General features: G+C 39.0%; 1 protein-coding gene across 2 annotated transcripts in view; it reads right to left on the reverse strand.

Moving 5' to 3' along the window:
- The window catches only part of LOC131689625 (F-box/LRR-repeat protein 16), a 171,842-nt gene that overhangs the window by 15,152 nt on the left and 131,463 nt on the right, over window positions 1-25,227 (reverse strand). For both annotated transcript variants that reach the window (XM_058974854.1, XM_058974855.1), the window contains exons 4-5: window positions 11,792-11,909; window positions 3,140-3,335 (exon numbers count right to left, since the gene is read on the reverse strand). In XM_058974854.1, the coding sequence (XP_058830837.1) occupies window positions 3,140-3,335; window positions 11,792-11,909 (314 nt within the window). The remainder of the gene's footprint in view (window positions 1-3,139; window positions 3,336-11,791; window positions 11,910-25,227) is intronic.

Here is a 25,227-nt window from a genome sequence, read left to right on the forward strand (position 1 = left end):
ACCAACATTTTTTTCCTGTGTGTATAAAAGTCAATGTTTGTATTTATATGATTCATAGACTTTTCTACGGCTCATGTACGTACACGTCACATAACACAAACACTTCATCACTAGCTGGTGGAAAATAATAAACAAAGACGGCAAAATCAAATGGGATTGTTTTCAACCAGGAAGCTGCAGGTGTTCGTGAGACCGAGCGACAAGAACTCAATGGACTCCCAAACGGCTTAACCGATTGCCGTCAAAATTTATACATAGTAGACATTTGTTATGGAGCGTGTTTGTGTGCTATTAGTTGGGGATAACTTTCCCGCCAGATGGCGTTTCGGAACAAATTGTGTTTTCCTCCTATTTCGATGAAAGTCGCAGCAACGCGCGATGGGTATGAGTTAGTAACTTATAAATGTCTATCAGCATTATCAACGATTGAAAAAATGTATATTCTGCTAAAAATTCACTACACCAAATTTTTTGAAAATGAATTTTCAGATATAGTGCACTTTATATACGTAAATGTTGAATTTTCTAACCATCCTAAGTGCCAAAATTTTTGAGCACAGAAAAAAAGTTATCATCAAATATGAATTTAGCGCAACAAAATTACCCCAATGTAAAGACTCTCAGCTTTTTTCGCATCTTTTGCCGAAATCTCAACAGCTGAGATCACAGTAAACAATTTTTTGGCTGAGATCTCAGTAAAAGTGACGTTTCATGGCTGATACTCGGAAAATATTTCACCGAAAATCAGCTAACAAATCTCACTTTACTGAGATATCAGTTTCTAAATTTGCTGATTACACAGCTGTTGGGAAATTGCCGAACCGAATTGAGTGTGTACCCCCGATTTTTTTGACCCGATTTTATCAGCTTAATATGAAAATTGATAGTTGGTAGTTTGATGGGCTCTAGCAGACGAACCAAATTGAATTCGAGTAAATCCTTTCTTGTACACAATTTTCTAATTTTAGAGATCCGAAATATGCAAAAAAAAATTAAACTTTTTAAAGGAAGTTTAAGGGAAGTTTAAGCTAAATAATCAGGAAAGGCTATGAGGCATTTTATATTTTAAGAGCTTCGGTTTCTCAAAAAGAAAGAAAAATTTATGTACCGATTTTATCAGCCTAAAATATACCAAGGGGCTGATAAAAACGGGTCTTCTAAATCATGTTTCATTGAAATAATAACTAAACACTTTGACATAAAATTGTGACACACGGTCAAACATTATTAAAAAAGAACACGCTTTTTTTCTACTACATGAGGAAATAGAAAAGTCTGTACTGAAATTGAACAATTCATTCAATAAAGTTTCTCTGTGAAAGTATTATTATGCTAGAAAACTAATGACCTATTCTAACTACTTTAACGCAGCACATATTGAAAAAAAAAGTTTAACTATTTTGATTTTTAAAACAAAGGTACAAAGGTACTTATTTTATGATTTTAGTACTATTTCGCAATAAAAAAGTTAACAAATTAAGTCAAATTAAAACGAAAAGTTCATAGGATACGGACCAATAGTCTATTGGCAGTCCATCGCAGGCGGATACTAATCCTACCGTGGCCAACCGTTCATTTGAAATCAATTTGAAAATTATAGTTTTTAGATAATTTTGGTCCTTTCTGGCAAACCTTATAAGCAACTGTAAGTCATATTTCACTGCTGTTATTATCAGTTTTGTAAATAGTTTACTGTTCATAATTTAAAATTTTAAAAGAATCGATTTTCGGGATAATGCATCTGCCATTCCGCTGTAGAACAGTGATCAGATCCGTGACTCGTTCGCGGAATTAGCCATCGAAGGATACAATGCCTGAAAGGAGGGGCCATTTTTCAGTCAACTGCATCAAAAATGTTTTTACTGCGGGAAGAAAGCTTATCAAGATGCTTTTGAGAAAATCAGAAATATTTAAAGTTGAAAAATACAGTCCACGATGTCAGAGAATTTAATTAAACCAGCACTGGTTTCTTTTTCCGGCTCAGGCATGGGAACACTTGGGGTTTTTGATGTCCCAGGAAGTGCTGCGAACTTCTTTTCTAAGCTCAGGTTTCTGAGACCGGGAGCGACTTGCTTCGGTTTTACACCAGTACTATCTCGAGTAAGTATTTTTGGAGGACCTTGAAGAAACACCTTCTGGCCTTTGCATGTGCTTAGGAGAAGAAATGTTCCTCCTTTTTCTGTTGCTTCTAGGCACAGCAGAAGATGTTCCATTTTGGGGTTCGTCACAGTCGCCTTAGTCAGTAGAGAAGTTAGTATAAATGTTCGTAGAGAGCGGTGGCATAGCTATCTTTAGCATTTCTGCAAAAGATCGCTTGAGGCGTCCTTGAAAAAAACGCTTAAGATTCTCCTCGCGCTGTTTGCACGCGGGACATTTCGGGAGATCATGTGGATTTCCCCCAGAGTAGAGACACTTCCACAGGAATCATCCACATGATTCCCACCGCATTTTTCACAACTAGTCTTATTGTTACAATGGGAGTCTGTGTGTCCGAATTGTTTGCAATTAGTACAGTTCATGACCCACAGCACAAAAAGGCGAACAGATAGACGAACCTAAAGAGAAGGTAGTTAGGTAAGGCTGACCCGGTGAAGGTCCCCGATAGGAGTATGAGGTGACACAAAAGAGATTATAACTACTAGAGGGAGCAAAGCGCTACTGTCTCCATGTATTCACGGACTGAAACATGATGGGGTCTCGCTCTAGCATATTGTATCCCATTACTTTGACATGTGTGTACCCGGGGCAATATGTATCAAACTAATGGGCCTAGCATAAGTAAGAGCGAGATGATAAATTTTCAGTGTTAACAGCGACATGCGACCTCTAGTAGTTATAATCTCTTTTGGTGACACATGTCCTTTCAAAATATACACTTTACTCTATTTAAAAAATGCATGTCACAAAAAGAAATATTGTTTGATTCGATTATCCAGAAAATTCGATTACTCGGAGTAATTTTTTTCTGGGCATTACGGAATCGATCTGGCCTGTCCCTAAATGTGATTAATTAATTAATTAATTAATCAATTAATTAATTAATTAATTAATTAATTGATTCATTATTTCATTAATTAATTTATTTATTCATTTATTTATTTATTTAGGGATCAACCAAATCAAATTTTGAACAACTCACCGATCAAGGGTCAGTTCCTCCAGCTGGTTCAGATCACAGGCAATGTACTCGAGAGCGGCGTCCGTTATCCGGGGACACCACGACAGGTCAAGTGCACGAAGTTTCTGCAGGTTTTCCGCTATCAGCTCCACACCGTCATCGGTCACCTTGCTGCATCCTGATAACGATAATACTGTTAGATGGGGCAACGAATGTACTGGAAAGACAGAAAAAAGAGGAAAACGTTCTACACATATGGTCGTTATGATTTATCAATTATATTAACACGGAAAACTTAATTTAGGCATCGATAGCACATTTTTCTATTTGCCTCTCATTTCTGCTATTGTAAAAATCTCGTCTTCATGAAATTATTTGTTTCCAAAACTAGCTCGCGTCCAAGTTATACAAGACGTTACATTCAATTGTTTGTTTGGGTTAATGGTTGTTCCTTGGACCAGTTTTAGTTTTTGTTATGTTTCTTATTCATAATTTTGGGATAAACTGGTTTGTATAAGCTATATCAACTAAACGCGATGACAGTTAAACAATGTTTATGATATTAGAAGGTCAGTTGCTTTTTGTCATAATTTCTCATCATGTTACCGTTATTTCATGATTTTACAGTTGAATTTTTTGGCAGAGTAGCGTGATTTATGATAATGATTTCAGTATTTGGTTTTAGCACAGAGAACAGACATCCATGATCGAACAAAAATATTTAAAAATCGTGTGTAAACATTTGAATTAATATACGATTAACATTAGCGCCGCCACACCAACCTATCCCAACTATCCGTCAAATCCATTCCTGAACCGCTTCGAAATCCTGAATAGATTCAGTATGGAATCTTGCTCAAAGAAAACAACCGATTCCGACTCTGTCGGTTGATGCATTTGAGCTGGGATTCACGCTGGAAGTCCGAACCGGTTCCGGACTAGCTTGACCGAGTAACCGCTGTCGAACTCAACCACAAAAAAACATGACGACAATGGCGCACCTGGTTTGGATATCCCAACTTCATTCGAAACCGTTAGAGATTTTACACAAGGTGAATACTGAATATGGACGTCTGTTCTCTGTGGTTTTAGTATCAAACTGGAGTCGGTGTATTTCTAAAATTGTCAAAATTTCAGATGTCACGGATTATCACTATAATTCTCGACAAACATATTATAAGCCAGCTGTCAAAATTAACTTCGAGAGCAAATTGTGGACAAACCAGGCCCCTGCTAGGCAGCCATTTTTGGCTAGCCAACATCTGCCTTTGTTAAAATCGAAACAAGTACAATAGCATGGACCTAGAAGCCGGTAGGCCCATCATATGTTGACTACTGTCAAAGTCTGTATTTCTCCATTGCAGATGACAGGGATGACACCTCCCTGGGACCAACCGTCAATAACCGAACACAGTTTACAGTACAGATACTTTATACACAGACTAGCGAAGTGTCAAAAAATGCAGCCAAACGAGCATGAGGGTATCGAGAGGGGAAGTAAAGATGGAAGCCCATGCAAAGCTAATGAAATCTTCCGTGATGCCAGTAAATCTTCATGGTTGCTAGTTTTACTGTTTTTGTCTCCGCAAGTCTGTGTATAAAGTGTCTGTAGTTTGCAGCAGCCACAGTTGTGATTGATGAGTAGGGATTTGTTCGCAATAACCCCGCTAAATGAGTTTTGTCAGTTTGTGTTACGCCCCAATCATATGTTTGTCGAGAATTTATCAAATAATGTTTTTTTCTTTATTCATTAATAGATTAAGCAATAAAAGGATTATGTACCTAAGTTCATTAGGACATTATAGAAAATTTTATTTAAGATTGAAATTTCACATTTCCTGGAAGAACTGAACATTTCCTTTGGCGAGCGTAGGCTTTCTCGTCACAGTCCTCAATATGGGTTGCTAGCTAGATCATCCCGATCATCAAATAGAATACCCGCTAAAACTGCTGCTGGGGAAAGCAAGTTCTAGTTTTAAAATTTAAAAATTATGTATCTTGAACTGAAACACTCTTGAACATGCCCTTAACACTTCGTCGTACATTATATTCCAGAGCGTTGGGCCGAGTATGGAACCCTGAGGTGCTCCCACAGTGAAAGTAACTTTTCAAAACCTTGCACAGATAGTCCGGAATCCGAAATTCTGTGCAGCGCTACGGCGATCGCCATCCAGGTAGCGCTGTTGAACGCGTTCTTCACGTCGATTGTTACCGCGGAGCAGTAGCGATTACCCCTTCTCCTTTGTTTCGATACTTTCTCCGTGCGACGATCATGCGGATGACATTCACCTCTGAGAACCCTTTCCGAGTTAAAAAGAACAAAAACTAAGCAAGATCTTTTCTTTTTCGAGTGATGGTGTACTCGAAGACTAAATAGCTACATAATACCTGAGCAAATTCTCATGGGTTCAAACACCATACAACCCCATAGAAATACCATAAATATTAACCGTGCTAAATTTCACAACCTTCCACCATACAAGGGGTGAATTTGGACCATGAGCATGGGGGAGTTATGGGCCTTTCGTTTGCTCGGGTAAACTATGCTTTACCGGTCGCGTCGCTTGCTTGGAGCGAATACTAGAACTTATACCCTTCTAAACCTCCAAATCCGCGAGTCTGATGAATCTCCATCCTTCCGTTAAGTAGGTGAAGCATCGACACTTCCCGTTTACCTCATCCTTTATCCTTCCCTGTGATCGATGGAGATGGGGGTGGTCCGCAGTGGTGGCTATCATGCTGTTAAGGTTTTAATATGGGTTGGAATGGTGGGAATTCCTATTTACCATTTCCCAAGCAACTATTATTAGATAATCAGCAGTTAAACAAGATGAAGCTAGTGTGCAATTCGCCAATATCACCGTTACCACGCACATTTCAGCTGGCGTCGTTGGACCTTAGATTTTGAACATCACAACACGGTAAGCGTTGTTCCATGGGCTAGCGTCTACCTATCTGCACAGTTGCTTATAGCAAGTGAACTTAGTACTATCACGCGTTTAAATGCGGCCCTAGTCGCCCGGCATGTCACCTTACACTCTTCCCTGACTACTTCAGATCTTGCTCTCTACGTTCCACCAATACACCGAGCGCCGGTAGCTCCTCGGTCTCATTTACCTCGGCATTTTCACGTTACACACCCTCGCTAATGTTTCCAATAGCTCATCAGCATTCGCAATTTGAACGAGGCTGTCAACAGGCAAATTAATGTTATACATCAACGACAGACTGCAGAATGTTATGTTGATAATTGATTCCCGACTTTACGGAATGTGCCAGCAGAACCCTCGTACACAGTCTTCCATCCAACTTCGCCAAGGTTTCCAAGAAGCTGTCATCTCTTGCGTTGGTCAACCTGCTACCACAGTCCACGACGTAAGCGTTAAAATCTTCTCCTATGACAACCGGCGTTCGTCTGACTAACGAGTCGGTTAGTGTGTCCAGCATCTGATTGAACTACTCTGATGTCAATCGCTACATACGAATACGCCGTTAATTAATCACTGACAACCACGAAACCTACGTGTGTGTTATCCACCATTTATTGTATCGAGAAACCGCTCATCACTTCGATTGTCGCCATCACTGCACTATCCACCACCCAATTACCGTTATCGGGAGGAACACAATACGACTCTACAATAATTGCAACGCCACACTTCGGTTCTTTTGTTGACTACCACGCAGTTGCTATGATTAACCTGGGTTATCCGACTTTGATCTTACCGGTCGAAATAAACTGGTTGGCTGCGGCTGGCTCTAAGCGTAACGCTGCTTTCGGTGTGCAACTATACGCCTTCCCCACTTGAATGACATCTGCTCTTTCACCAGTTTACATTGCTCTATTAGCGCGATACTCGCTTCGTTTTCCGTTATGATCTCGTCCAGATTCCTGCACTCGACCACTACTGCCTGAACTAAAGCCCCAACGTGTGCTTCTTCTCCCACCGCTTCTGCCACGAGTTACGAATAGGTCGCGCCTGGTTCTAATTACGTTCTACTCCAACTCCTTCAGCTTGGGATCCTCTCTCATCCTTTGGAATATCGTAGTATACGTTACGCTGTCGTTGCTAGACGACGACAGCGTCTCCCTTCTATCTCTCTTGCGCAGTCGAAGGTTTTTTTTTTCATTTCATCCTTGGCTTCCTGTTTTTTCTCTTCACTTCTACGGTTTCTAAGGTTTTTCAGTTACTCTTGCTCTCCTTGTGTTTCCCTTACTCTTTTCACGGAACGGGAATACCCGTCATCCTTCGGCGTATCATAGACTTCTGCTTCCGCTACCTTCGTGGTCTTTAGTTCCTTTTCAGCGTTTTCAGCTCTCTTCAGTAACACCATCTGTTCGCATTCGACGGATGCTACCGCGGATTTGATAGTAAACACTAGATCCCTGATCTGTCCGTGCACGTTGACTTGCTTTTCGCGGATTCGATTTTTTGCCTCAGCTTCAGCTATTGTACTTTGTCGCTTTGCTGGGTCGGCGACCTCGCTATCCTTCCTATCGGCTGTTATTGATATTTCTGTCTATCGGACTTCCGGTTCCGGAGTTACAGGTTTAAGAGTGCGGTCACATAGCAAATTCCCATATAACCTTGTACCACCATCATGGCTAAATGATGGAATACATATTACAATATATGCAACATTACTTGGATTTGCCAGTCTGGATCACTAATGACTAATCAAAGTAGCTTCGACCACATTGATCACCTATGAGGGATCTTGATAAGTTTATGGCACACCTATTTCTCAGGTAATTCTTAAACGATTTTTACATATTTGATTTTAAATGTAAGATACAGTATTCCCAATAACTGCTATTGAATTTCATTCGGGTCTGACTTTTGGTTCCGGAGTTAGCGGTTGGTTATTGTGGGCACATAGGAATTTTTCATACAAACAGACTATAAACCCCTGTTATATGGATTTGGGCCTGGAGGGCCCAAATCCATATAACATTCAATTGAGTTAATCGAGATCGGAAAATGTTTATGTGTATGTGTGTGTCATTTAAACTCACACAAGTTTCTCAGAGGTGGCCGATTTGTTCAAACTTAGTTTCAAATGAACGCTATAACGCTTCCAGAAGCTGCTATTAAAAAAACATAGTTTAAAATAAGCGCTATAAAGCTTGCATAAGCTGTTGTTGAATTTTGAATTTATCCGACTTACGGTTCCGGAGTTGCAAGGATTAAGAGGTCACACAGAAAACCCAACAAACATTAGGAGCTGAACTATAAGACTACGTGTTGATTTAAAGCAGATTAAAGGTTATGTAAGCTGAATAAAACTTTCGCTGAACTATATAAACATTAACAGTTTATTCAGCCTATTTAAAATCCAGTATTCGCCAGTCCAACTAGGCTGAACTATACTGCTAATAAATGTAATAGCGACAATATTAAAGCTTTTATTCAACCATCTTAATTAGACTGAATTGCGAGTTGAATAAACGATGCTGTTACCAATAGTATTACCTTTAATCATTAAGCTGCATTACATGTCTTCAAGAGGTTGTTTCTACCTTTACATTTGCCGTTATACCACCTTTGACTTTTAGCTGAATTATGTGTTTAACAAAGGTAATTGTAACTACTACAAAAATTGGCGCGATTAGCAGATCATGAGGAATGGCAACCGACCTGGGTTCGAGTCCCAATACACACACAATATTTTTTTTACTATTATGTGAAGGATTTTTTTTTTAATATTTCGGTATATTCCAATTGAGATGTTTTGCATATATTACAGTTAGGGAGCAATAGATCAATAAATGAATAAAGAAATAAAGAAAGTTTATTTAGTTTTTTATACCTACTGAGTTTTCACCACGGGAAATACACGATTTACAGTTTTTCAATGTACAAGCTTACCAAATCACACGCGCCCTCGTTTATGTAAATTTACCTTTTAATTCAAAACGGTCTGTTTACTTGTGAAATATGAATATTCTCATATTGAACACAAGAGAAACTTTTTGTTCCAACGTTGCTATAAATTTTAGACACCAGCATTGTTACCATGATTTTTTTCTATCCATCGACTTGCAAACAAAGGTACAATGAAATGATTATTTATGCTGGCGAATTTAATTGATATAAATAAATAAACTATTGAATTCCAACAGCGACTTCCGCTTACCAAAAAAAAAATCACAATGGAAAGAAAATCATTTGGCAGGAAGTGGTAAATAAATTGGGGAGATTGCCATCTTAGAATTAAAAATGACTTCAATCCATCATTCAGTTACCACTACTTTCATATAACACCCATTTTTACTTATCTAAATGTTTTGTGACAACCATAAATCCTCACCTTGGAAACAAAAACGACTATAATCATCATTTTTGAAATATATAAATTATCTAATTTAAAATTCCCGAATGTTCTGAAAATTATTAAATAAAAAAATTGAAATAAAAAAATTATCGTAGGTTGGGATTCGAACCCAAGCCAACTAGGTTCACTCAAATCTATAGAAGGCTACTGTAGCCTTTGTACAGACTCTATTCAGCAGCCTAGACTTGTCGGTACATCGGTGAAATCTTAAGCATTCGATGTATGCAAGATTGGTGCAGACAGTAAGGTAAGTGCTTAGTATTCAACAGGTTGCTGGTTCGGATCCAGGTACGTGATATGATATCCAACAAGGTAATACAATTTTTCTCTAACTGTAACGTAACACTAATAAAAGAATATGGCTTCCAAAGAGATTGATGGCGTGTGTAACTTGAAATAAATGTCTTTTTTAACAATTTCCCTATGATAATTCTCTCAGCTGAATAGCGGTAACGAAAAGGTTTATTGATAAAGCTGAACTGTGGTTTTCTTCAGGCTGTATACGTGCTGAAGAATTGTTCTTTCATGTGTCTTAATCAGACAAGCTGAATAAATTCTCCAAATCCCGGGTGTTTAAGGGTGGAATAAACGATATATGATTACACGTATACTTCCAATGTTCAGCTAGAGCTGAAGAAAGCAACTGTTAAAACGTTTATAAAACCACGAAATGTTTGTTGGGAATCTCCATATATAAATTGCACGTTATGGCCATGGTCCAAAAGTCGGCGAAACTCATTGCACTGTGCCACAAAAATCGCCGGTCAATCCTGTGGTGGTGTGGATTTTTTTTTCATCAGTCTTTGAAAGAACTGCCAACGGTATAATATAGTTGATTGTTGACGTGCATTTTCAGTAGTGGTTTTAGGAAACAATAGTTAATTCTAAACATGATTAGCATTTGCAAGAAATCAACACATACAGAGTTTAAAATAAGACACTGATGTCACCATTCCTAAAATATTAAAAGAAATCATAACACATGAACCATTAGACATAACCACCTAGTTAATCCAACAAAGTTGTTCCAATTTGATTGATTGATAGCTTTGTTGAACATTGCGTAGGTTAATTTCATATATCCAAACCCGTTTTAATTCACCTAGTGGTGCAATTTTGCCTTTCTCATTTATCCAAACTACGATTCCATGGCTGGTTATGTTTAATATAATGGTGGAAATGTCTATTAAATATTCAGTGCGATTTACACATACGTACAATGAATCGACAGCTACGAACTTGAGTCGCTATATGTCGACGCTGAAACACTTGAAACCAGCGGCGAATCCAGGAGGAGGGTTCGGGGATTTGGACCCCGCCAAAAATTTTCAACTTGTTAAGAAATTTTAAGAAATTTTTTAAAGTTGAGAAACTCTCAACTCAAAATCACTTCAAACCAAATTTTGCCCTGGTTTTTCAGACCCACTAGGAAAATTTATTCTAGAGGAATTAGAAAATGTTATTCGCGTAGAGGGGTACTTGATGAGGGAAGGGCGGTTTAGGGAAGGGTGGTGAGTGATGTGGGGGGGGGGCTCACCGTATCCCTCTAACTACGACCCTGTTAAAATACAGAAAACTTATGTAAGTCAAAAAAAAAATTAAGGCCGGGATTAAGTTGACGATGTCCAGAGTGATTGCATAACCTTTCTATACGAGAAAGGCAAAAATGTGAATTTGCTGTGTGTCCGTACTCCTAAACTCGTAACTCCGGAACCGGAAATCGGAATTTAATGAAATTCAATAGCAGCCTATGGGAACGTTGTACCTTTCATTTGAGATTAAGTTTGATGAAATCGGTTCAGCCATCTCCGAGTAACCGATGTGCATATTTTTGGTCACATACATACATACATGCATACACACATACATACGCACATACAGACATTTGCCGAATTCGACGAACTGAGTCGAATGGTATATGATAGACGGCCCTCCGGGCCGGGATTAAATTGTCGATGTTCAGAGTGATTGCATAACCTTTCTATAGGAGAAAGGCAAAAAGTTAATACTTTGAACACCCTAACCACGATGACCACACTACTTTAACAAATATAACAAATTTCCAACAACAGTTCGAATTAAGTTCTCTGAGGACAACATATATCTAAAACTCACGGTTTTGACACAAGCAGTTTTGTCTTCATAACTTTTGCTTTGGAACCATTGTGCATTGTTTAGAGATTGTTATCTCTACTCAACACATTGACTCAAGTGGTAGGGCAAAAAACTGGGGCGCTTCATTCGAAATTTCGCTTCGGTTAAAAACATAAGTTTATTCACACTAGTTTTATTGCTTGTAGACCGAGTAATCAATAAGCGATCATCTGCCTCACTTACCTATATTCACGACTCCATGGTTTGTTAGTTCCCAGCATGATTGTAATCGTAAAATACTTAGGCTATGGCTCTGCTTGGGCGAAAAGTAACCTAGTGCTGCATCCGTTACATGGTACGCCTGTGTGATGTAAAATTAAAATACATTCCTTTAGAATCAGTATACTGTTGGATTTGTTATATACAGTGTCGGACAAAACAATGAGACCACCTTATGCAAAATGCAGAATTTCTTATTTCCTATTGTTTCTTTTGTTTAGTAACGAGTTGCTTTTTCAGAATAATATGAAAGTAGAACAAATCCACCGCCTTTAAATTATAATTAAAAAAAATATTAGAACTTCGGAAAATTAGCGACAAAACAATAAGAGCGGTTTATAGCACCTCTGCACAAAATAAAAAAATAAATTGATTTATTCGGAAGATTCTATTATTAGTATTCAGTAGTATAACCATTATTTCTTATTATTTATCGGACATTGACTGATTCACAGGGCGGCATGCAGTAGTTAGGATAGGGGACCATGCTTCTTAGATATTTCTACACCATTCTTCTATATTTTATGGTTTTTCAGGGTCAGGTTTTAACGATCTGTCACATGTTTTTATTTGGATTATGAATTGGAAATTGCGCTAGCCACGCCATTACGTGGATGTTATGGGCATACAACCACTCTTTACCGGTGCAAGCGACGTTTTTCGGTTCATTATCTTGTATAAACTGACACTTTAAAGACATTTATCACTTTGCATATGGAAGTATTGAATACAAAACATACGCAATAATAATATTATCTTCTCCATGTTTGAATGTACTGTGATTAACTTTCAGAATTTTCTGAATTTCGACCCAACTGTTTCCCGTCAAATCCAACCAACATCTTTGTCACATATGATCATGCCATGTCCTGCCAATTTTTTTTTTAATTTTCGGAACAGTCGAGTCTCTAAAGTGTCTACTGCACACCTAGAAAAATCGCGTAAATTTACGTCTTCTGACCCTGACATATACGAGCATCAAAAATGACTTAGATTTACGTTTGGTTTTAATTTTACATGACGTTGATTTTTGTAAATCGTGTAATTTTACTCAACATATGGCGTTTGTTTTCAATGGCAGTAAGTAAGTAATATTATGTCATTGCGCATGTAAAGTATATGTTTAATGTAAAATTAAATGGAACACGGTAATGTTTCGTCATTTCGAGAATTACGGGTTGTTAAATTGTGTCATGTTTGCAATTACGTCAATGATAAAATTCATAATTTTTTGGTGTGTGGTCTATAAAAACTGTTCCAGGTCTCCTACTAATAAGTTTATGCCCACAAGCTTCCTCTGGAGAGTTCTTGAAAAAACTAGACGCGCTTTTTACATGTTGTGTTTTTCATATAAAAATATTGATGCAATAAAAATGTCACTCAGTGGTGAAGTTAAGCGGTTATATCTACTTGAGTGGATCGAAAAATTCGAAAATTTTGTTTTTATTTTTTCTAAATGTACCTTCCCTCAGGAATTTTCAAAAGAATCCGACTATTAGAACTTAACTTATAGCACTAAGGAGCTGAAGGTGTCCTGCGACCTAAGTGACTCTTAAATTTTTACGCGTTCAGGGTTTTCCCCAGAAGACCAAATGCACATATGTTCAAATGCGTACCGATCCAAAAGGTCACTTCAATCAGAATGTACATAATTGTTGGTGCGTTAATGGTCTTTCAAAAAGTAAGTTGCTTGCAAAATGTGTTGGCGGACTCGCGTAGAATAATAACGGGAGTTATAATAAACTCATCTCGAAAATTAGTCCGAAGATTCTTCTTGGGGGTGTTTTGCCAGTCTAAATTGCATCTTTCACTTCCGCTTATATTTTCACCGAAGGAAATGTTGCGGTTTCGAAGATATTACAAGCATTGTGGGTATCTTTTTGTCCTAATGTCCATGGATTTGTTGCAAAAGAGAACGAGGCTAGAAGCTACTAAAGAGGGAAAAATGGCACTTCGTTAACATCAAAATGCCATTCTTGGCACTACTGCGGCCTCCGAAGATAGTCAGTATACTGCCTCGGAATAGATGACTCTATGTAGGTCGAATATTACTCACTTTAATAATGTACGATATTGACACGAAACTCCAAACCCAATTATCTCAAAATCGAGTTTTTTTTTGAAAACGTCTGTGCGGTGACAACGATTACTCCGCATATACTAAACCGATTGATTTGAAACTTTCTCCGTTTCATTTATAATAATAATGGCTTGAACGAAGGAATTTTTATTTTTTATGCTTCTATTTTTTAGACCAAAAAACTAACATTGTAAGTAATCTAAATTCAAAAATTTCAGAAATATTAGTAATGGTACTAACAAGTAAGTAACAAGTGTAACAAGTGAGAATCTTGTAAAATCCTTCTTTCACGAAGGGTGTCCTGGCATGTACTAACCAAAACATATTAGTTTATCCATTGCAGATAAGCCGTTGATTTATCATTCATCATCGCGCATGAAGTTCAAAATAAGGTGATCCGTGGCAACAGCCATAACACTATCAATTTGAAAGCTTTTGCTACATAAAAATTACTACAAATACCTTCAAACATGTACTACAACATATGTAACACAGTTTTACAAAAAACTATAATAATGATGAAATGAAAAATCGCGAATTTGCCTAATACAGTGTGTCCCACATTTATACGTCCAACTCATTTTTACACGATAACTTTTTTTTCTTTCCAGCAAACTGCACCAAATTTTTAACGTTTGTTTTAAAACTAAATCAACTATGTTTCTCGAAATTTGGAAGCTCTGGTGCATTTCGTTCGTTTGTTATGGCAATTTAAGTGAAAGAAGTGGTGTCCCACATTTATACGTTCGCCCTACTATTGTTGGATAACTTTTTCTATTCACACAAACTGGTCCAGATTTTCAGCGATTATTTTAAAACTTAAGGTTACAGGATCGGCTGCGGCGCTTTCGAATTTTTAAAACTTTTTCGTAAAAGATATCGACAATCACTCACGGCTAGCATTGCCTAGTTCGAACCAAAATATCTCGGATATTTTATTTCAAAAGTACTTCATATTATTGCATAAGATTGTAGCCTGTTTTGTGTAGAATTTTTCGTTCGCTTACATTATATAGCTACGATGCTTCGGTTTTGAGTTATTCATATTTTAGTAAAATTGATGAAATACCTATATTCGCAGCCACATTTCTACCAAATGCCGTATGTCCATTCTAACTTTAGTGAAAATGAATACAATGCGAACGCGTATGCATGAAGTAGGTTTTGTGCCAGACCGGACTAAGCGATATTACCAGACCGGACTAAGCGAACGTGTACAAAGATTGAATATTTGCATTCTTTACGGTATTATTCGCAATGGATTTATTCCATAATACATACTAATGATAACATTTTTCAAATCTGGCAAATGAAATGTAGCTGAAGAAGAAATTTTTGATTCAATCCTATCATTATCTAACTTTTGAGATTTGGCTACTTAGTCCGGTCTGACTTTACACCGATCATACAGCACAATGGTGAAACAGGTAAGGAATCGCAAATGTCGGTTAGGCGCATGCTACCACATGGTTGTTTATGTACAGTAGAGTGGCTCGAAAATGACATTTTTCAGCACAGCACTTTTTGAGTTCCTTTTGTGGTCCCAAATGCCTGTGCAAAGTTTGGGAGCGGTCGGTTGCTTCCCGGGTTTGCGCATTGCGTTTAAAGTTTGCATGGGATTTTATGGGAAATCAATTATTTTGCATTTACGTTAATAAAGATCGCTATTTCACTCAATATGAAAAACCTGCTTTATAAAACGATAATTCAAACCATGGTTAACAACTTTGTCGAAGACGGTAACTATCTACGAGTTTTCAAAAAAAATAGTTATAACGATTTTAAAATTTATGGTTCAATCCAAATGCAGAAATTAATTATTTCTTCCAACACTGTCGGTACACCACGACACCGATACTTTAAACATGAATAAATGAGAATATATTCATCGCAGAGACTTGGTACCTTTGAAGGAAATGTTCAGAATGATTTACTGAACAACATAGACGTAGTCAGAAAATGAAAACAAGAGGGGGTGTGGCTTGCGTACTCCCCAGTTCCCTGTTTAGATAGTTTTGTATAACATAAGGAGAGCACATCTTCAACGCAGGTTTAAACCGCCGAATTATAAATTAATCTTACGTGTTTGAGTGCTACTATTTAAGGGCTCTACTGATATCTCATTTAAAATGGTACAGCGGTTTCAGAGTTTTACATATTTTAAAACCCTATTTCTTAGCTGTTCAGAGTCGGATTTTTAAAAAATGTATATCCTTAGATTCCTTGAAGTCTCGGAATTGTTTCTATTGACGTTTTCGTTTGAGAATCTAGGAACGAAACCAGGATAGATATTTCAAACAAGCGTTTTATGATGAAATTGAACAAAACAGAGGTGATGTTGGCGAACCAGAAATATACTTCAGGTTAGAACCCAACGCGATTTCCAGACCTGAGTTAGTTTTTGCCCAAGCAAAAACAACACATAAATTTGTAGGTGTAAATTCTAAATATTGTAAATGTTATTTCCCACAACAAAAATTGTAGTATGATTCATATTTGGGCCTATCAAAATATTAAGAAAGTTCAGTCGTTGACATTTACAAGGACGTAATGATTCTTTGTCTTATACAAAACAATATAAACAGGTACTGGGGAATACACATGCCCCCCCACTCCCTTCTTCTTTTCATTTTCTGACTACGTCTATGATATTCAGCAATTCATTATGAACATTTCCTTCAAAGGTACCAAGTCCCTGCGATGAATATATTCTCATTTATTTAAGTTTTTAATGTCGATGTCGGTGGTGCACCGGCAGTGTTGGAAAAAGTAATCAAATTCTGCATTTGTACTTTACCATAAGTTTTAAACTATTTTTTGAAAACTCGTAGCTAGTTACGGTTTTCGACAAAGTTGTTAACCAAGGTGGCAACTATAGTTTTATAAAGCTGGTTATTCATATTGAGTGAAATAGCGATCTTTATTAACGTAAATGCAAAATAATTAATTTCCCCGTATAAAATCCCATACAAACTTTGAACGCAATGCGCAAACCCGGGAGCAACCAATCGCAACCAAATTTTGCACAGGCATTTGGGACCACAAAAGGAACTCAAAAAGTGCTGTGCCCGCTAGTTTAAATCATTTTGAAGTTTTCCCATACAACCGCGAGCCACTCTAATATATAGCCCCATGATTTCTATAGTCTGATTGTTGATTTGAATATTTCATTCTTTCCGATATGTTATTATAGTTACTAAACTGCCTGGGCGTTCAATAAGAAGGGATGCTATTGAGGTGGAGCTTCCATACTGCATTGGAAGTAGCTTTTCGCAAGTTCTTGAGAGGTGAAATTCGGTTACCCACCCACTAACGAAGAAAAAATAGACGATAAACTGCTTGCCGTGTAAATAAACGCACAATTCAAATATTTATATTTTTCAGGCTTTTGATGTCAACTTGTGAGAATTATAGGTACATAAATATGTGATTCTCCATTATGTGTTCTTCCAAGACTGCCTCCTGCTCACAATCGTCTGAACTCTCGATCGAAGCAGATCGTTTTCTTGTGCTGTGCATAGAGTGGATCAATATAAATATATACATTGTGAAGGCCAGTCATTGTTTGCGGCAGGCTTTGTTCGCCGGTGCCTAGGTTGGTGAAGTGAATAGTTCAATAACCGGACAAGCCGCTATATAAGCTAAGTATCTTTTTTTTTCTCATTTCCCTTTCCCCCGATCTGTCGCTACTTCTTAGATCCCTTTCCCCTGAATATAAGTTTCATCTCTCGTTTACACCACGTGCTATCCTCGTGCCTAAATGGCCGAGGGCGAAGTAACATTGGATGGGAATGATATTCCCATGGATATACCGGATAAACCCGAAATTACTCCCTCCCCTGATTCCCCCAGTCTTCCTCGTATTAAAACATACCCACCCAGTTCAACTGGGCCCTGGGTGGTCTATTTCCGGCCCATTACGAAATCGCTTAATATTTTAGAGATCTCACGGGAGCTGACTGCTAACTACCCGGCCGTAGCTCAGATAACACGTGTTAGAGCTAATAAGATACGCATATTAGTGAATGACCTCGACCAGGCAAACCAGATTGCTCGCAGCGAGCGCTTTACAAAGCAATTTAAGGTGTATATACCTTGTTTGGCAGTGGAGATCGACGGGGTCGTTGCCGAACCGGGTTTGAAGTGCGAAGACGTGTTGAAGTATGGAGTTGGTTGCTTTAAGGACCCCTCACTTGAACATGTGAAGATTCTGGAATGCAAGCAATTGTATTCAGCAAAAACTGAGAATAATAAGACAACTTATTCATTGTCAGACTCGATTCGGGTGACTTTATCCGGGTCTTCCCTCCCCAACTATGTCCTCCTGAATAAGGTTCGTCTACCGGTTCGCCTGTTTGTACCGCGGGTAATGAGCTGCAGCAATTGCAAGCAGCTGGGCCACACAGCCACCTATTGTGGCAATAAGAAAAGGTGCGGCAAATGCGAGGGAGAACATGAGGATGACGCTTGCAGTGGAGAAACTGAGCAGTGTATTTACTGCGGGGGCCTTCCGCATGATCTTAAATCATGCCCCGCGTACAAACAGCGCGGGGATAAAATTAAGCGCTCCCTTAAGGAACGCTCGAAGCGCTCTTATGCAGAAATTCTTAAGAATGCTTCGCCATCTGTCCCTTCCGAAAATTCCTTTGCTCTTTTGGCTGGCGTTGAGCAAGAATCTGACGACCCACAAGAGGGAACATCTTTGGTTAACCCAGGGGAGTGCAGGAAGAGGAAAAATCAAGCTTCCCCTAGATTGCCTCGTAAGGGTGCCAAGGTGTCGTCCACTCAGAGTGCGCCAACTAGAATCAATAAATCCAACGGAAGTGATGCACTAAAGCCGAAGCAATTTGCTCCAGGACTTGGAAATTTTAATTCTAACAAGGAGTATCCACCACTTCCAGGGACACCAAAAACCCCAAGTGTTCCCTTTTTTCAAACAAATACTCAGTCCAGTAGCGGACTAATGAAATTTTCTGACATAGTGGACTTAATTTTCACAGATTTCAATGTTACTGATCCTCTTAAAAGCATTCTGATACATTTTCTCCCTATGGTGCAAACATTTTTGAAACAGTTGACTGCTAAATGGCCCCTCCTTGCAGCGATCGTATCCTTCGATGGCTAAGTCATCAAACGAGGTCACTGATTCGATCACTGTCCTACAGTGGAATTGCAGAAGTATCCTCCCGAAAATCGATTCCTTCAAATTCTTACTAAACAGTTTAAAATGTGATGTTTTCGCATTATGTGAAACTTGGTTAACTTCCGATATAAATCTCAACTTCCACGACTTTAATATAATCCGTCTGGATCGAGAAAACCCTTATGGAGGAGTACTTTTGGGGATCAAAAAGTGCTATTCTTTCAACCGAATTAACCTCCCTTCGACACCAGGCATTGAAATTGTCGCTTGTCAAGTTCTAATCAAAGGTAAACCTTTGCATTGCTTCCATCTACATTCCTCCTAGAGCCTCGGTAGGGCATCGAACGCTTTGTAATATCACGGAATCCTTACCGGCACCGCGGCTAGTTCTGGGAGACTTTAACTCGCACGGTACGGTATGGGGCTGTCTTCATGATGATAATAGATCAACATTAATCCAAGATGTTTGCGACAATTTCAACATGACCGTCTTAAACACGGGAGAAATGACGCGGATTCCTACACCACCAGCACGCGCAAGCGCGTTGGATTTATCGCTATGCTCGACATCGCTACAGTTAGATTGCAGGTGGAAGGTGATCCCTGATCCCCACGGTAGCGATCATTTGCCTATCGTGATTTCAATTGCTAACGGTTCAAGACCATCGGAAACAATCAATGTCTCGTATGACCTCACACGGAACATTGATTGGAAGAGTTACGCGACCGCGATATCCGTTAAAATCGAATCCACTCAAGAACTTCCTCCGGAGGAAGAGTACAGGTTTTTGGCTGGCTTGATTCTCGACAGTGCGAATCAAGCTCAGACTAAACCAGTACCCAGCGCGAATACCCATGGACGGTCTCCTACCCTGTGGTGGGATAAAGAGTGCTCAGAACTGTACGCGGAAAAGTCCACTGCATATAAGGCCTTCCGGGAAGACGGGTTACCCGCTAGCTATCTACAGTACGCGTCGTTAGAAAGGCGAATGAAGAGTCTAATGAAAGCCAAAAAACGCAGTTATTGGCGCCGGTTCGTCGACAGGTTAACGAGAGAAACAGCGATGAGCACTCTTTGGGGTACGGCTCGACGTATGCGTAACCGTAATAGTACCAACGAGAATGTGGAATATTCAAACCGTTGGATATTCGCTTTCGCCAAGAAGATCTGTCCGGACTCTGTCCCGGTACAGAAAACGTGCCGCGCCGCATCTCCTCACGATACCGCGAACGAAACACCGTTTTCGATGGTGGAGTTCTCACTTGCTCTCTTATCATGCAACAATAACGCCCCAGGGTTAGACAGAATCAAATTCAACTTGCTGAAGAATCTGCCTGACACTGCAAAAAGGCGCTTGTTGAATTTATTTAACAAGTTTCTTGAGGGTAACATTGTCCCTCATGACTGGAGGCAAGTGAAGGTCATCGCCATCCAAAAACCAGGAAAACCAGCCTCCGACCACAACTCGTATCGGCCGATTGCAATGCTGTCCTGTATTCGGAAGTTGTTCGAGAAAATGATCTTGTATCGCCTCGACAATTGGATTGAAGCAAATGGCTTACTGTCAGATACACAATTTGGCTTCCGCAAAGGCAAAGGGACGAACGATTGCCTTGCGTTGCTTTCTACAGAAATCCAAATGGCCTATGCTAACAAAGAGCAGATGGCATCAGTCTTCTTGGATATTAAGGGGGCTTTTGACTCAGTTTCTATCAACATTCTGTCAGAGAAGCTGCACCAGCATGGTCTTTCGCCAATTTTAAATAACTTTTTGCTAAACCTGTTGTCTGAAAAGCACATGCACTTTTCGCATGGCGATTTAACAACATTGCGATTTAGCTACATGGGTCTTCCCCAGGGCTCATGTCTAAGTCCCCTGCTCTACAATTTCTACGTGAATGACATTGACGATTGTCTTGCCAATTGATGCACGCTAAGGCAACTTGCAGACGACGGCGTGGTCTCTGTCACAGGGCCCAAAGCTGCCGACTTGCAAGGACCATTACAAAATACCTTGGACAATTTGTCTGCTTGGGCTCTTCAGCTGGGTATTGAGTTCTCCACGGAGAAAACTGAGTTGGTTGTTTTTTCTAGGAAGCGTGAGCCGGCGCAACTCCAGCTTCTATTAATGGGTGTAACGATCAATCAGGTTTTCACATTTAAATATCTCGGGGTATGGTTCGACTCGAAAGGTACCTGGGGATGTCACATTAGGTATCTGAAACAGAAATGCCAACAAAGGATCAATTTTCTCCGAACAATAACTGGAACATGGTGGGGTGCCCACCCAGGAGACCTTATCAGGTTATACCAAACAACGCTATTGTCGGTGATGGAGTACGGGTGTTTCAGTTTCCGCTCCGCTGCGAACATACACTTCATCAAACTGGAGAGAATCCAGTATCGTTGCTTGCGCATTGCCTTGGGTTGCATGCACTCGACCCATACGATGAGTCTTGAAGTGCTGGCGGGCGTTCTTCCGCTAAAAAATCGATTTTGGGAACTCTCATATCGATTGCTCATCCGATGCGACATTCTGAACCCGTTGGTGATTGAAAACTTCGAGAGGCTCGTCGAGCTTAATTCTCAAACCCGATTTATGTCCTTGTACTTCGACTACATGGCACAGAGCATTAATCCTTCTACGTATACTCCCAACCGTGTTCGTTTCCTAGATACTTCTGATTCTACTGTATTCTTCGACACATCCATGAAGGAAGAGATTCGTGGAATCCCGGACCATATACGCCCGCAAGTGATCCCCAATATATTTTATAATAAATTCCGAGAAGTCGACTGTGACAAAATGTTCTACACTGACGGATCAAATCTCGATGGGTCCACTGGCTTCGGTATCTTCAACAATACTATCACCGCTTCATTCAAGCTCAATGATCCCGCTTCAGTTTACGTCGCAGAGTTAGCTGCAATTCAGTACACCCTTGGGATCATCGACACTCTGCCCACAGATCACTACTTCATCATTTCGGACAGCCTCAGCTCCATCGAGGCTCTTCGTGCGATGAAGCCCAAAAAGCAATTCCCATATTTCCTGGGGAAGATACGGGAGTCCTTGTGTACGTTATCTGAAAAATCTTATCAAATTACCTTTGTTTGAGTCCCCTCTCATTGCTCTATTCCGGGCAATGAAAAGGCCGACTCATTAGCAAAGGTGGGCGCATTAAATGGTGACATATATGAAAGACCAATCTGCTTCAACGAATTTTTTAGTATTTGTCGTCAGAGGACACTCAGCAGTTGGCAAACCTCGTGGAGCAATGGTGAACTTGGACGATGGCTACATTCCATTATCCCAAAGGTATCAACGAAGCCTTGGTTCAGGGGGATGGATGTGGGTCGGGATTTTATTCGTGTAATGTCCCGACTTATGTCCAACCACTACACCTTGGATGCGCATTTGCGGCGTATTGGGCTTGCGGAGAGTAGTCTGTGCGCTTGTGACCCAATGTCCCAGTTCGAGATATGCTGGCAAATCGTGATTTCCCCTATATGTCCCTTATTTATACTTTCATAAAAACGATAAATATCCCAATTTAGCCCCTCTCTTTTTATTTCTCGTTTTAGAAGTTTTCTCCTGCCTTTTGGGACCGATCAGCTCCAGAGTGCAACTATGTAACCGCCGTCGCACTTACCACTACGGAAACTGAAGCGAGAGCGACTCGAGGTCCGATGACTTTTGAAGGATTCCCCGCGGGTCCGAAGAATACCATCCGCCAATCCGACCTACTAGACTGAGGCGTTAATTTGTCTCGCTGATCTCCCTTTTGCCCGAAAGTTGCAAGTTTTGCTCTTCTCTCCCGGTCACCATCTACGCTTTCTCTCCCCTGTCCTTGATACAACTGCTTCTACAGCCCCCTCTGAATATCTTGACCAAGCATAAGTCTCCGCTAAAAAAGTTCAAATTTGTATTCTGTATTCCTAGTTTTAAGATAGTTGTAATTTTACCTCTTTGTTAAAACTATTGTCCCCCATCTTGTAAATAGAATTGTATCCCTAGTTTTAAAACACCGGTGAATTTTCTCATAAACATTTGTTCCCCCTTTTGTGTACCAAACTATATTGTTAGTTTTAAGATAACTAAATATTTCCTAAAAAACTATTACTATTGAATTCCTTGTTTTAAAATTTTTCATAAAAAAAAATCTTTTGCTCCCTCTCTTGTATATAGAATCTTATTTCTAGTCTTAAGATAGCTGTAAAATTTTTCTTTAAAAAAAAAAATATTTCACCATTGTAACCTCCTAGTTTTAAAATATCCAAAATGTAAAAACAAAAGAATTTGGCACCGCCAAGCTAACGCTTTTGTGCCTATCAAATAAACGAAATGAATAAAAAAAAAGACTGCCTGCTGAAATATGCTTTCTAAAATGGTCGGTGTTAAGTCAGACCGGACCAGGTGACAAAATATTGATTTCGAGAAAAACGAGTTTAAAGTTTGAATCGCTGCATCCTTTACATTATGATTGGAAATTAATTTTTGCCATAATTGTTGTTTATTCTTACATATTTCAAATCTGGCAACAATCGATTGTAGCTGACGATTTTCTTTATCCAGAGCAATCATTATCTCATTTTTTGATGTTTTGCGACTTAGTCCGGTCTGACTTAACACCGACCAAATGTGATTTTGTGTAAATGTTTGGGAGAAAAATTGTTCACTCTATGTTTGAATGAAGATTTTTTCTCCCAAATATTTACACAAAATGACATTTTGGAAAGCATTTTTCTGCATTGTATGCATATGTAACATTAGTCGTTTGTTCGATCTAGTGAAAGCTTTTGCTAAATCGAGAGAGATTTTGAAAATGAATGTAGTTTTTAAACATCCGTGTTTGTTTTTACATATATATGTTTCCCTACAGCTTATTTATCTTTTTGGGTGATGAATTTGTTATAGTTCTTTTTGCTGGCTTGAACATTTCGAATAGAAATTCGTTCAGTTTACTCTTTGTATAAAATAATGAGGGAGCTGGATTGTTGCAAGATCCGGTCAATCACATTACTGAATACCACCTACAAAGTGTTCACCGCCGCCCATAGAGAAAAATGGGAAATACAAAGCAGGTTTTACTGGAGCATGCATCACAACAAACGAAATATTCTCGATTCGACTAGCCTTTCAAAAATGTTGCGATTACAACGTACCACCTGTTTATACAATCAATTGAGATCACCCACTGAGACGTCCAAAAAATTGTTTCAAAATCGTTCAACACGGGTCCAGCTATGGACGTTTGTTGAACGGTTATTTGGACGTTGTCCAAATTGGTCCAACGAACGTCCTTCATTGGACGATTTTGAAACCAACCGTTTTTAGAGGGCACCTATGGGATCTAATACACGAATATGGTTTTCCAGCTAAACCGACATATTTGATCAAATCGACTATGGATCGAGTGATGTGTTACGTCGGTCCGAGTATCGGGGACTGTATCAAGTTCTTTTGAAACTCAGAAAGGACTACAGCAAAGTAATGGGGCCTCTTATCTACTGTTTAATATCTTTTGGAATAAAAGCGGTAATAAATGGTAATAAATGCGTCAAAGACAAAATATGTACACGAGAGCAAGAAGGAAGAAACATTATACCTTATGCTCATATGCTCGGTTCTAAACCAAGAGGAATGATATAGGATCATGCCAGTCATCATTTTAACACTCTAATAACCAGACCTCGAAAGCGGAATTTCATCTCGTTATATCCTAGCAGTTTAGAAAATATTACAAACTGCTATTTTTGGCTATCTAGACTACTGTATTACTACTACTGCATTTAGATTCGACCAAAGTTGAATTTTCTACGACTAAAAGAGTCGGTGCAAGTAATACAAAACACTGAAAATTACAATTATGTGGAAGAATTTAAATCTATCGTGAATAACCATGAATGATATAACCTTAAATTATTTGTACGTGGGCAAAAAATTTTTAGAAGAGCGTTGATAGTTTCTCATGGAAGGAAAAAATATCTTCAAAATACAATACAGAAAACTTATCTTCACAGGATTTAATATGAAATTAATATGTTGGGTGAGACATTTCTAGACTAATGCTGATAGTTTTAACTCAATAAGCTCTTATATCTTCATGCATAGTTCAGAAAATTTTCTTATTTTTAATTCAGATTTGTTATTTGGCCGAGTCTCATATACCAAT

Source organism: Topomyia yanbarensis, chromosome 3 (assembly GCF_030247195.1).
Source record: "Topomyia yanbarensis strain Yona2022 chromosome 3, ASM3024719v1, whole genome shotgun sequence".
NCBI lineage: Eukaryota > Metazoa > Arthropoda > Insecta > Diptera > Culicidae > Topomyia > Topomyia yanbarensis.